This window comes from Cimex lectularius, unplaced genomic scaffold (genome assembly GCF_000648675.2).
Source record: "Cimex lectularius strain Harlan isolate CLEC.00 unplaced genomic scaffold, Clec_2.1 scaffold128, whole genome shotgun sequence".
In the NCBI taxonomy this organism is placed as follows: Eukaryota; Metazoa; Arthropoda; class Insecta; order Hemiptera; family Cimicidae; genus Cimex; species Cimex lectularius.
The window spans coordinates 1,057,443-1,072,256 of record NW_019392876.1 but is presented as its reverse complement, the minus strand read 5'-3'; the positions used below and the strand labels follow the sequence as shown (position 1 = coordinate 1,072,256).

General features: G+C 35.0%; 1 protein-coding gene across 1 annotated transcript; it reads left to right on the top strand.

Annotated features, from left to right (window-relative positions):
* The first annotated feature begins 4,729 nt into the window (after positions 1-4,729).
* On the top strand, positions 4,730-14,236 carry LOC106674266 (sedoheptulokinase-like). Its single transcript, XM_014406889.2, has 9 exons — positions 4,730-4,873; positions 10,529-10,764; positions 11,523-11,776; positions 12,162-12,312; positions 12,373-12,487; positions 12,543-12,674; positions 12,734-12,877; positions 12,937-13,129; positions 13,191-14,236. The coding sequence occupies exons 2-9, from the start codon at positions 10,531-10,533 to the stop codon at positions 13,378-13,380; spliced, it is 1,413 nt and encodes a 470-aa protein (XP_014262375.1). The 5' UTR covers positions 4,730-4,873; positions 10,529-10,530; the 3' UTR covers positions 13,381-14,236.
* The last annotated feature ends 578 nt before the right edge of the window (positions 14,237-14,814 follow it).

The following is a 14,814-nucleotide window of genomic DNA, read 5'->3' as shown; positions in this document are numbered from 1 at the left end:
GCTACGTAATTTGCTCTGATGCAATTCTGCCTTACATGGAACACCCCTATTCCGATGATGCCAATGTGCAGGAGGTACTGGCGTCACTGGGGAGCCTCCAACTGCAGGGAGACCATTTGACAGATAAAGCTGCAAAAGAAGCAGCCATTACAGGCCTTCAAATCAGGGACGTCCCAAAGGGTTATATGACTGCAGTTTACAAGTCAAAAGTTAAGGGTCAATGGAAACAGGTCTGGATTATTATAGATGAAAACAAACTCCAGGAAATAAAGGACTTTGTAGCCTACCTCAATTAGGAATATAAGAAGTGGTTCTTGCACGGTTGAGGATTGGACACTCTAAAGCCACAAGAGTCATTTGATGGCGCGAGAGGCACTTCCAATTTGCGGAATGTGCAATCAGATCATCACAATCAAACATATACTTACGTCATGCACATTATGTACAGCCCATAGACTTCTGCATTCCTTGTCTATAAACATCCAAGAAATACTAGGCGATAATCACGATAGTATACGTAATTTGTTTAATTTTCTCAAATTAGCAAATCCACTCGACAAAATATGAGCTTCTCACACTGTTTGTCCTTCTCTTTTTCACTTTTTTAGGCTAATAAAATATGTTAAAATGAAGAAGGAGGGAAGGAAAAAGAGTACAATAAATAAATAAGTGGATATATAAAAAAAAAGAAGTAAATATACTAGAATTCTGGAATATATCCCGCGTCTTGCGCGTTTGGGTCGGCCGTCCGCGCGGGTGGTGGATAGCTCTACCCCGCATGCCGCCTTTGAACCTTTGAGGTAGTGAGATAGTCATTGGGACAATCGTGACCCTTGTCATACCTTAAAGAGATTTTTCGCAGTAAACCAGGGTACAGAGACTTCTGAGATGGAAAAAGTGCTTTCAGGTGTGCCACAAGGGTAATTCTTGCTCCCCTTCTATTTTTTTGTTTACCCTCACTTTTCAGTCCATACAATGCAGAAATATTTGCCATTTTAAATGCTTTAGATGATCCCTCTAGCAGTCATCATAAAATAATTAATTTAACTATTAAATAATTATATTCAGAACCCGTACTCCAAAAATCCATTAGTTCAGAACATTTGCCAAAACTTAAAAAAAAATCTCTGAACGGCTTTTCTGTTTCCTTCATCTGGATACCAATTCATGTCGGGATTAAGGGAAATGAGCTAGCTGACAACGCAGCAAAAGCTGCATATAACAGTTCCATCATCTCAGTTTTAATAAATCCTGAAGATATAAAGTCTGGTTTTTAAACTTAAATTAATTGAAAATTGGGAAAATCAGTGGAAACAAACCACTTCCAACAAATTACGAAACATAAAAGAGAGTGTTTTGGGAAACATCCTTCACGCGTAACGACGTCGTACTATGTCGATTAGGTATAGGGCACACAAATATGACCCACAGGCACCTTGTGGAAAAACGCTGTTGTACACAATTTTTACTTCTGCTATACCCACAAATGAGAATATACATACTTACCGATACATACGCAGATGACACCGCCATATTAACAAGTCATCCCTCTTCTACACAAACTTCACTTATGTTTCAAAACACATTTCAACAATTGAAAAATGGAACAATCTTTGGAAAATAAAGTTTAACCCGAAAATCCACAACATATCACTTTTACCCTCCGTCGTGAGACTTGTCCTAGCATATACTTATGCAATGAACCTGTTCCTCAATCCGACAAAAATAACTGTTTAGGACTTACATTTGATAGAAGACTAACTTGCAATGCACACACACGGTTATAAAAACAGACACTGAACAAACGATTTAAAATGCTTTATTATCTACTTAACCGACAATCAAAATTACCATTCAAATCAAAACTTTCGACATACACATACCTACTCAAACCTATTTGGATGTACGGGTGCCAAGCTTATGAATCGGCCAAATATTCCAATATTCAAAGATTACAAAGTTTTCAATCCAAAATTTTAAGACTAAGAGATTATGATCACATCACATGCCAACAGATTTTTCATCAGCAAAACAGACGTTTTCATAGTAAATTAAAAATCACACTAACACACAAATACGATTACTCCATGCCCCACGTAAACATCTGAAAAAAATATTGAGAAAAGAGCTCTTAAATGATTAATATCATTTTATTAATCCAGAGCGGCTGCCAAAGAGTAGCTTTCTCTATAATGCCCATAATGCCACAAACAAATTGAAATCCAATCTGTTGGTTGTATATAATAAATGTATAGTTGTAGATGAAAATAATTGAAGTAAAAAAAAAAATATATAGAAATATACTATATATAAAATGTAACAATATAAAAAGCGAAACTAAGGAAAAAATTACTTGAGTTACTCTCGCGCGGCGGTGCCGACTGGGCTTGGGGTTTGGTGAGCGTGATGCTTTTGACGAGGCACAAGACAAAAATATTGAAGTAAATTTAAGTTCAAGTTTTTAATATTACTATTTTGTGTCCGAAATCTTTCATTTTAATAATTTGGTGTTAGAGAGAGGAAGTTAAAGAATAATCTTAATAATTTGTTAAAGTCGTGAGGAGCGGTCAAGAATGAGATTTGTAAAAACACCTTTTTCATTTTTATGGACGTTTCGACCTTTATTTGGGTCATCTTCAGAGCATAAGGTGTGGTGCTATTTTTGTGTGCCTACACACTTTCACGCCAAACCAATATGCCACCACAAGAATAATACCACATTTTATGCCCTGAAGACTGCCTCATTCTTGACTGCTCCTCATAGCTTCACCAAATTATGAAATAACAGGTCACAACAATAATTTTAATCCATATATCTTTCATAGTCATAATTACCCTATTAATTATTTTAATTAATTGTACTATCTATGTCACGAAGGTCGTGGGTTCCAATCCCGCAATTCCTACACAGGGAAGACTTTTTCCTTAGGTGGTGTTTCCCAGCATTATTTAACAGAGAGGCTCACATAATATAAAGTTGAGCCGAATGTCGTGGGTTCGAATCCCGCTCGTGACACTACTTTTTCATCTCAAGCAAGACCTTCCTTTCTTTAAAAAAATAATTTATTGAAATAAAGTAATATATTGAAATATACGTACACATACAGAAGTGTAAGGTTTTTTCTTTCTTTCTTTGTATTTTACCCTATTGTATTTATTCGTACATTTTACAGATGTGATTATAAAACTTATTTATTGCTTATTGTTTTTTCTATCTCTTTCTATAATTTAATTTTTAATTAATTATTAATTAGTTAAAATTCTCTACTAAAATTCCCCTGTATTCTAAGATATTTTTCTTTTGTATACAAGCACAGATTATTTTAATTGACAAGATTTTAAAATTTAATATTTGTCCTTTTTTTGACATTACAGATTTTTCAAAGAAGTGTTTTCTAACGAAACCCAAAATTAGAAAGGTGGTCATAAAGTGTACACTCTTTATTTTCTGTTTTATTAAAAAGGGATCACAAACAAATCTTTTCTCTAATCCATGGTTTATAATTGAAGTCGAAAAGTTCACCTTTCACTTAAAAAGAAGTTATAAATTATTTTCCGCTGTCCCTTTTATAATTTATGGCATGCATTGATATTGTTGGGCTTTTCTAATGTCATACTGGAAAAAGACGTTTTCATTGTTCAAACAAAGCTTTTTATTTGATCCTTTTACCTGCTTGCAGAAATAAAATTGTCATCTTCAGGTATACTTTCGTACTTAGATAATCCCGCCCTTTAACCGTGATAGGTATCTATTCTGTTATTCAGTTTACTACAATCTTTGGAAATATTTTATCTTCATAATCAAAAAGTTTTAATTAATTAATCAAATAATTAATTTACATTAGGATTTAATTGAAAGATTTGATATTCAAAGAATGCAATAAAATTGCGTCAAAAAAAAAAAAATTGCCAACTCTTTGAACAAGAATATAAAGTGAATAAATGTTTAAAAATTAAATAATAAAGCAATATAATTTTGTTTTGATTAATATTTAGGACAATATTATATTAAATTAACTTAAACGCTGAAACTTTATAACAGCCAAATATCCATGGAAAAAAAAGATTAATTTTTTCTAAATTTTCATTAATATTTATCTATTTATGTTAAAGGTACAAATAGGGCTTAATGCCTACTTACATGTACTTATATTAGAAATAAATTAAGTTTTATAAACATAATAAAATAATAATAACAACCATAGTGATAATAAAACATAATAAAATATAAAAAACAATAATGAGAATTTAAATATTAATGATGGAACCACGTTATGAAAGAAAAGCAGAAAGTGAAATAAAAAGGAAAGAACGAGAGATTTTATGACGAATGGAGATTTTGAACCATGATATTTAGGACTATTACTTGAATATAACAATCAAGGAAAAAATTAATTTTTTCTGAATTTGTTGTATTATCGTTTGTTATTATTCGTTATGTATTATAGCGTTTATTTATTATATTACTGTTGAATATAGTTGGTTTGAAAGGGTGGGGCGTGAGGCCTCTAAGAAGAAAACACACTGAGAATTGTGTTTTCTTCCTAGAGGCCTCACACCTGATCCTTTCAAACTAAATTTATTTTTTTGCTGCGTAAACGTACAAAATTGGTTATCGCTGGATCCTTCATTTTCCCTTTAAAACATAAAAACGAAACTTAGGATTTTTAATCGAATACTTATCAAAAATTATCGATCCTACAACGGGAAATCTGATAACATTCGAGAGATTTCCTTATGTGGCCAATCCCCCAATCATTCCATTTGTTTATTTAATTTTATCCAGGGGTGGAAGAATTGGTGATGTAAAATGTCAATTTTAGCCCACGAACTTCTTCTGTTTCATTGTTAAATAAATCTCCTTGTTTCGCAGGTAATGGTCCCGAATAATATTAATTTTACATTCTCGCACAAATACAGCCGAAGGAATATTCTATCAATCCGGCGTTTTGTACAGTTTATTTATAATTTCAACTATAATAGACACGTTGGAAAATTTGAGTTGACCCTGAGCTTAAGGGCTAGGGGCAGAAATTCTGGGGTGTCATCCCAACCAAACTGTTGCTAACCAGAATGTCTTGGAGTCAATATTCATTGAACTCATTTTAAATTGATTTAAATTAAAATGCAGTCTAAAAAAAGACTAGTAAAGATTGAAAAAAAACAACCGATTTTTTTCTATAGAAACCTCACAATATTCCTTAAAACTTTAAATTTTTGTATAATATGTCATTTATTTATTTTTTTGTAAGTCATGACAGCCGAACAATTTCTATATTCGCTTGTTTTTTGTAAACAATAAGAGAGTAGTTGGCGTAAGCGCTTCACTACTTATTCTTGTCTAGGGGAAGGTGAAGTTCTAGAATTTCTTTTATTACAACACAATTCTGTCTGTTGTATACAACAACAAATTCTTAATTAATCTAATAAGTCAACCACAACTCTAAATCTGGGGATGAGTCTATTAAAGGGACTTACCCCAAACGACACTTGCCACAATCAGCATCGTCAGCGCCTCCCCAGGGGATAGGGATAAAAGAGGCGGCCACAAAGCCTACTGCACCTTGACCTGAATAAATAGGGGGTGCTCCCCTGTTATTTATAACACTGGCCGGCTTCAGGTTCGTAATCAGCCTTCTACAGCTTTGCCAGATGCTCCTTAGTGTCAAATCTTGCTTGTGGTTTTTCATGTCCTAGTTGCAAGAACCTGTACCTAAACAGACCTTCATAGAAACATAGAATGTGTTCTGCGGTTTCTTCTGTTTGTACTCCAATCCGGTGCATGTGCTTTCTTAAGTAGCAATGCTCTGCCACGAGTCCACCGGAATCCTGGTTCGGTCGCGGTTGCCTTCCAGTAATTCTTTTGTAGGTTTTGCAGATGGTCCTATGAACCTCTTCATGTGCCTCATACCTGCGCTATAGGATGCTAAGCCATAGTAGGGTTCAAGAGAGTCCACCCACAGTCCCCTTTTTGGGCAACATGTCAACCTTTTCGTCAACCTCTATGCCCCGAGTGCCCAGGGACCCATGCCAGGGCCAGGCCATTAGGGTCGCTGACTTCCGTCAGGGCCCCCATGCAGTTCCAAACACTCTTTGCCTTCACCTTGCATGAAGCTAGAGCCCTTAGTGCTGCCTGACTGTCAGAGAAAATGACTATCTTCCGCTAGTCTTTTTATTTTTTTGGCACATTGTTCAGTCACTACGATTTCAGACTGGAAAATTGTAGCATATTTACCTATGTTTACTGTCAGTTCAATCTTTGGGTTCATCCCGAAGATTCCAGATCCCCCACCTTTGTCGGTTTTGGAGCCGCCAGTGTACCAGTAGGAGTTTGACTTTAATGGTGTTCCTTTGGCCCATTCTTCCCATTCGCCTCCCCAGTATCTCGACCGTCCCGATGAGTCACCACAACTGGCTGAGTCCCCATGTTGAATCCCAGATAGAGTGTGGCTGCTTCCCTTCCGGATCGACCCCTGGAGTCGATTGTTCACTGCCTGAGATGAGTCCTTGGTCTTGACTGACTGGTGTGAGTCCTTGAGCTTGTCTCACTGATTTGAGCTCTTCGTTTAGATTTATGATGTTCCACATCGCTCCATATTTTTGGCCTTGTGACAATCCTTCAGAACTAAATAACTCAACATAAGTTATTTACTTGATCGGTTGTCCAACTATTGCATCTTTATGTATTACATGCTTGTAGGAAACATCCTGTGGCTCCTGTCTGGGTCTGCGATACCCATCAACCAACTGCTTAGTTATTGTGGAGTTATGTTTCTCAGATTGATGGGGACGTCACGTTGCTCCCTTCCGGGTGTTCGCTTCTTCCGATTTACAGCCTTTTTTGCGTGGTCGTTTAAACTAATTTTTTTGCTCTTATTTTAACAATTACCACTTATTCTAAGACAGGGACCGGCTTACATTACATTTATTTATTATAAACACTGGCTTAGAAGCCTAATAATACAGAAAAACAAGGCTAACACAAACTATAATTAAAATAAAGGTAAAACTCACAAATATAAGTGGATGTAAAAATATATAACTATGACTAGATACGATTTCGAAGTGGAATTTAAAGTTTGCTTATTTTTGTACTTTTATCAGTGAAAAAATGTGTCAATGACTTATCTCTGAACTTAGTGGATTGGAGAATGAAAATTATAATTGTACCTACTGTAGCTACGTTCAAAGTTTGAGGGTTTGTGGTGTTATGAGATGGAATGCTAAAGTTAATTAATTTGAGGAGTTCTGGACAGTTTTTTTGATTATTTAGTAATTAATGGAGAAATATATAATTTTTGTAAGTCTGGTTTCATGTGTGTCTAGATCCAATGCATTTAGAATTTTTGTATAGTTTACAATGAAATTGTAGAAGAAAACCTGATACACATATCATAGAAATCTGTGCTGAACACGTTCAAAAGAATGTTTTAGTTACCGATAATGTGGTGACCAAACTACAAAAAGGAATTCTGATCGTCTGACTAAAGAAATTCAAAACGCTTTTAACACCTGAACATTCTGAAAATCTTTAGAAAAACAATTATAAATCCGAGAAGTTTTATAGCTTTAGCAATTAAACTTAAAATGTGGTTTTTGAACTTTAGCTGATGGTCAAACAAGATGCCAAGGTCCTTAATTATGTTAACTGAATTGAGTGTAGTTGCTAGAATTATTGCACCTTGAGAAACGGATATGGAAATATTTTGAAGTATTAAGATTTAGATTATTATTGAAACACAAAGAGTAAAGAGAATTTAAAATGTTTTAGTCAGAATAAGAAGAAACAGGACAGACAAAAATAATTAGCCTTCCTTCATATCTTTTAATGGATAATCATGATTTTGATTTAACAATTAGAAACAAAAATCATTGAAATAATTTCTTATGTTTGCTTTTGTATCTTATCTTCAAAACTTTAAACGTATTGAGCATCAAAGACAATTCTTTCTTATTAATATTTCTTTACTTCTTGCCAACCAACTGTACCAAGATGAATTCATCCAAAAGAATGAGATTTCTGGTGACTTGTACCTACATCTATCTACATTGAACTGTTGAAAAAACAAGCTTTGTAATTTGATTTTTACTGATTACTTTGATCTGCCTATCCTTGCTGTTTGGTCAGTCAGATGTGTTTTGGCATTTAGCTATCTTCTGCCCGCGTCTACATGTATTTGGGTGTGTTGAACTTGAAATATGGTCGTTATTTGTTCTCCCTATCGGTTTGTCATTTTGCTGTATTCAGTGAGAAAGATGGTGAAATGCGTCTTGACAGACCAATCCAGTGAGTGTAAGCAGATGAAAGTTATCACAAACACCCAAATTTAAAAAAATATTGAGTTGAAAATTCAAACATTTAAAAGATTTAACCTTTGAGTGACTGCAAACCAATAACATTTTAATAGCAATATTATTATTGGAAAGGGGAAAAACATGAAAAGCAAAAAACTATGCAATTAGATGAACACAAAAGAAAAGTAATATAGAAGAGAAAAGAACTCTTATGTATACTTATTTGCAAAATGATTTAACATTGATAAAAAGAAAAATTTTAATTGGAATTAAAAGAAAAGGATTTTCTAAGGAAAAACGTTTAACAAAGAAATCACTTTAAAAATAATGTGTGGTGTTTTGTGACCATTAGTCAATGATTATTCGGTCATTACCGATCATTTCGGTCTGTCTCTCCTTGCTGGGTTGGTCTGTCAGTTGCAAATCCCTTTGTGTCTGTGATGCCATTTAAATTATTTTTTAAACACTACAAATTTGAAAAGAATATGATGACAACGATAGACTGGAACAATAAAAAACCCCAAATTTAATCCACTGAATCTCTGCTAAAAATAATGCCCCCTACACCTCATTTCCCACAGATCACAAATTTTATTTTATTTCTTTTCTTATTTTCTCTCACTCATAATCATTTCCTGACACCTAACTGTACCAATATCTATGGAACTGTACAAGAAACGACTTTTGTAATATGGTCATTACTGATTAGTATCGTCGTTACTGATTCTGTCTGCCTCACCCTGTTTTACCCTGACCCAGCTCTGAAGATGGTGAAAAGACAGTACATATTCGACAGGCCAACATAGTGAGGATAGGTGGAACAGATTGATCAGTAAGAACCAAATTGTGTTGATCTCCCGCAGAGAAGTCCCACAAAGTTGATCTGTTTAATATGGTGATATGCACTTTTGCAAATCATTTGTGATAATCCATATTTTATGCCTTATGGCAGTTCAACTAACAACTTTTAAAGCCAAATCGTTGAAAATTCTAAGTGAGTAAAATGAAAATGGTTGTGCACACAATTTTATTGTATCCACTGATTTAGTGCTGTTGAAGTGATTTAACATTTCAAGCCATCTACAGATGAAAAACATAACAATGTTCTCTTATTTTTACTTCTTTACTTTTTGCCAACTAACTGTACAGAATTCATCATCTTTATGGTTTGGTATTGTCTATATCATCCTGCTTGGATCTCTGACCAAGACTTTTTAAAAGGATAGTTCCTACTCACAGTAAGAGTGTTACCAGTTACACAGAACTTCTTACTGTGAGTAGGAACTATCCTTTGAAAAAGTATTGAACACCACACTCACTCCATCATTTATCATTTCTACTCTCTGACCAAGTACTGAAGATGGCAAAATGCTGAAAAGGAGGGTCAGGGATAGCAGTATGAGGCAGACAGATCCACCCCTAAAGGGGGCGAATTGCCAAAACGCATTCAACCAACACTGCAAGGATAGGCAGACCAAAATAATTAATAACAACCGAATCACAAGTTTATAACCCTGCCAGTTACATAGAGATTTAATGTAACAATTTTACTTATGCAAAAATACTGCATGACAACAACCAAAATACATAGTTTTCCTCTTTGGTTGCTTTGCTCTGAAAGCTTTAAAATGCTAAGTAAATTTATGTAATAAATTAAATTGCAAAAATAAAGCATTGACAATAATTCAAAACAATGTAAACAAAACAAAATACTAAATAAAACATTTAATAATTGTTTATAAATAGTTCAAAATCTATGCTATATTGATGATCTGTCATTGGAAATATTGCCAGTGTGGGTACATAAATGACTGAGAGGGGGGCACCGAAGTACACTTTCAACCACCTTTTGCATTACTTAAGAAAGCAAATATTTTAAACTGAAATCAATTCTATACAAAATAAAATTGGTCAAAAGAAACAAAGGGCTGCAGCTATTATATATTAAAGCTGTACTGGTTTAAAAATTAATCAATCATAAAAAAAGAAGATTTGTCCAAAAAACATTTCAGTTTAAATTAAATGTTGACTAGGCTTAAGAGAAACAACATTAGAGATTGTTTTAAGAAGAGTCAAGGATTGAGCTAATCCCTATCCAGGAAGTAAATCATTAAATCATTGAACAAATACCAATAGCCATGTCTCGAGTGAGACATATATGTAAAGCTTTTTAATTATTAAAACTTGTATACAGTGTTTTTTAGCTTGAAATTTTAATTTTATTTATTTTAAGACATGGGTGGCATGGGCCAAGAGGAGCTGATTCTCGGCATAGACATCGGCACGACTTCAGTCAAAGTGGGCATCCTAAATGCTAAAGTGGGCCGGATTATCGCCAGGCAGAGCAAAGACACGCAGGCGAATGTGCCAAGCGAGCTCGGCTGTGAAGGGAACAAGCAGAATCCGCCTAAGATAATGTCAGCCATGCATGCTTGCATCTCCCGCCTCTCGAAAGACCTGCTCAAACAGGTATAAAATTAAAAGAAAAAAAAGTCTTCTGGCATGTGTCGCAATAATTTAAACTTATATTCATTCAGCAGATGTAGAATTATAAGCAGAAAAATGGAAAACAAGCAATGGTGATTTACATCGCACCAAAGGTTGAGTTTGTTTATATTTTCATTGTATTTCTTCTGATGTGGATTAATTTTTTATTTATTTTGCCTTTCTAATTCAGTCAGGGAGCTCATGGATAAACCAAAAAAAGATTAAAGAAAAATTTAAAATATACAAAATTTATGGATCCGAAGTCTATTTTGAACTTTCCACATTTATTTATTTTTTTGTTTGATATCGAATATCATGATAATATATTATATCATCATATTATTCATATTTAGAATTTTTATTTATTATTAGAGGCCCTAGGGTACCAGTGTCTGAACCAAAACCCAGTTGGAAGAACTCTGAGCTCAAATTCAGTACAACTAAATACTTAAATGTTACGCATAAAAAAAGTTTACTGGGCTCTCTGAAGTTTTTACTTTTACTTGATATTTACTTATTATTTTATAAATATATTTAAATTTTTAATTTGTCATGTTATCCAATTATTAGAAATAATAATTGCTTTAATGGCTAACTCTGTAACATTCCTCTTACTTTTCTTGCATTTTGTCCGTTGCCGTTTGACTTTTTGAAAAACCAACAATTATTATTATATGGGAATTTTATAACTTTTGTCCAAATCAAATTGCTTAAAAAGACAAAATTTATTTATTTTTTAGGTCAGTGCAATAGGAATTTGTGGGCAGATGCATGGTGTCATGCTGTGGAACTACACTGAAGATGATTGCCCTTGGGAAAAAGCTGCAAACGAATCGCGTTATGACATTCTAAGCGATAAAGTCTCTTCCCTTTATACTTGGCAGGATTCAAGGTGCGATCCTGACTTCCTTGCCTCCCTCCCACAGCCAAAATCACACCTGAAGGCATGCTCGGGCTATGGGTGCAATACGTTGTTTTGGATATCAAAAAATAGGTAGTTTTTTATTTGTATTTTTTAAAGTTACACATTATTTATTGAGAGATTTTTCTGTAATCTATGGGATGATAAACCTGAAATTTGGTTATTACCATTCATTTTGGTCTGCCTCTCTTCACTGGTTTGGTCTGTCTGATATGTTTTGACATTTTGTGTTGGGTGGAAAACGGGATCACATGGAGAAATCTCACAAAAATACCTATTCAAAATCTTGTTCATATAGTACAATTGTTCAGAAGACCCTGTAGAAAATAAATTCAATTAACATTTCAAAAAGTTAAAAATGCTTACCCTTGTTTTTACCCCCTTATGTTACCCCCTTGTTTTCTTTGTATATGTATAGATGCATATATATTAAAAAAATAAATAACAACTTTTTTAGGCCAGAAAAGTTAAAGACGTTCAACTGTGCGGGTACAATACAAGATTTTGCTGTTGCAATGCTCTGTGAACTCAAGAAGCCAGTCATGTCAGTGCAAAATGCTGCCAGTTGGGGCTATTTCGACACGAATTCTGCAGAATGGAACACAGAGGTTACAAACGAAAAACGTTTTGCTTATGGCAAATGTACAGTAAAACAAACAAATTTTTAGATTCTCGACTCTGCAGGATTTCCTGTAGAGTTGCTTCCGAAGGTTGTCCCTTCGGGTGAAATTGCAGGGCGTTTGACCGAAACCTGGCATTCCATACCAGCTGGCACTCCTGTTGGTCGGTACTTCCCAATTAGAAAAATTCAAAGTTATTTTAATTTAAAATTTTTTAGTCGCTGCCCTTGGAGATTTACAGTGTTCTGTTTTGTCCGCTTTGAAAAATGATGACGATGCGGTTCTCAATATATCAACATCTGCTCAAATGTCGTTCATCGCTCCTTCCTTTGATCCTAATAACATAGATGGTAGTTTATTTTATGTTCGAAGGCTGATTATTGAAAAATAATTAACTTTGTATGTTTAGACTCAACCTTTGTTGAGTTCCTGCCTTATTTTGAAGGAAGATACCTAGCTGTAGCAGCTGCTTTAAATGGTGGAAATGTACTTGCTACTTTTATATCTATGCTTCAAAAATGGACCCTTGAACTTGGTTCCCACCTACCTCAAAGTATGTTTTTCCTTTTCTTATTTTGCTTTTCATTACATATTAATAATTTATTATTTTAGGCACCCTTTGGGAAAAAGTAATTGAATCCGCTAGCAAATGTGAAACTACTTCATTGGTCGTTAAGCCTAAAATTTTGGGCGAGAGGCACTCACCTAAAGAATTCGGTTCTGTCATTAACATCAATGCTGGAAATGTCAGCCTGGGTCAAGTTTTCAAAGCCACTTGCACTGGTGTGATTAACAACCTACATGAGTAAGAGATTTGTTTATTTTTCTTCTGACACTTAAAAACTTCAAATCTTAACATTTATTAGGATTATGCCAAGAGACATGCTCCTTCATAACAACATTTCGCGCATCCTCGGAGTCGGTTCTGCTCTTTCTAGAAACAAAGTACTTCAAGAAGAGGTGAAACGTTGCTACCAGCTTCCAATTGTATTCGAAGGTAAAGGGGATGCTGCTTTTGGTGCAGCAATGGTCGCATCCAAAATCGCCAAATCGTAAGCTGTCTGCATCAAACGTGCCTTCTACAATTGCCAATACCCTTTCAAATTTTTTTTTAGCTGTTTGTGTGTATTAGTTGAACAGATGTAGTTTAGACTTAATCGAAATTGACTAATTGCACCTCATAGTATTGTGATAGTTAAAGGAATAGACTGATGTTTTACTGTTAAGTATCAAAAACTAGATTCCGACCATTTAACTTTATTATAATTAAAGTTAAATTTTTTATAATTTTGCAAATTATGAGCAAGAAAGTACCAATTTGGTGTTTAAAAAACCATTCGGGGTGTTTTATTGACTAATAAGTTCAACATATATCAAATTTGAATTGAGATAGGTTGTTTCACTGGGATCGTAAATATCTTTACTCCTTAGGAAATTATTTTTTAACTAGCTGTGATCAATTTTTAGAAATTTTAGGAACTGTTAAAGACAAAAAATGTTATCTTGGGAAAAAGATGTTTCATGTTTTTTGATTATTTTTTCCCATAATTCAATCTAACACCTATCACACATTAAGTCACAACAAAATGTAGTTAACTTATGGTTAGGGATGGTTTACATTTTTGAAAACCCAAAATTTTTTAAAATTCAGTAACTGCACAGTTCACTTGGGTGAATACTCCAAGGCCTGTTCTATGCGAGCGCTCAAAATGCTGCATTTGGAACACCTCCTGCTTCTTGTTAATTTATTTCTTCACAAAACGTTTGAAATGCATTCTAGGAAACATGAGACCATTCTACACTTGCATTAAGAACAGAGTGTCTCTGTTTGCGAGTTAGTTTCAAAATGAACCCTCTTCAATAGTATCGTAGGGATCCAACTAGTCCTAGCGCATGGAGACCCATAACCATTGCCCCTATGATGGCTCGGCTTTTTAGTATTCTGATAAAAAGAATATCGTGCATGGCAAACCTTGACGTCAGGCAAAAGGGCTTCATCCCGATAAACGGGACATTCGAGAACAGTTTCATTCATCAGTCGTGCTGTTGTATAGGGGATCGACGACCACAATCCCCATGTCGGGGGGCGTGAAGAGGATTCCCATCGTCAAGGGGGTTAGGCAGGGTGACCCACTGTCGCCCTTGCTGTTCAACCTGGTGATGGATCCTTTGATTAAAGACCTGCAATCGGCGGCAGGTCACGGAATTGACGATGCGCCCTCCGGCGTGCTTACCTTCGCCGACGACCTTACGGTCGTGGCGAGAACGCCTGCGAGGGCGTAAAATCTCATTGATAGAGCCTCCGCCTTCTTTGAGAGACGAAATATGGTGTTAAACGTGAGAAAGTCATTGTGCCTCTATATTAGAGAGAGAGACAAAGAGTCCTGGTACGTGGATGATCCGTTGCTGGCTTTAAAGGGAGCTAAGGTGCAGCATATTCCCGCAAACAGGTCGTTCACGTACCTCGGTGTCAAGTACACCCCTCTTACA

Bases quoted from the DNA above. Each gene is read 5' to 3' on its own strand.
- LOC106674266 (XM_014406889.2), top strand. From the start codon at position 10,531: ATGGGTGGCATGGGCCAAGAGGAGCTGATTCTCGGCATAGACATCGGC. The intron at 10,765-11,522 runs GTATAAAATTAA...TTTATTTTTTAG, and splicing joins CGAAAGACCTGCTCAAACAG to GTCAGTGCAATAGGAATTTG. The intron at 12,675-12,733 runs GTAGTTTATTTT...TTGTATGTTTAG, and splicing joins TGATCCTAATAACATAGATG to ACTCAACCTTTGTTGAGTTC.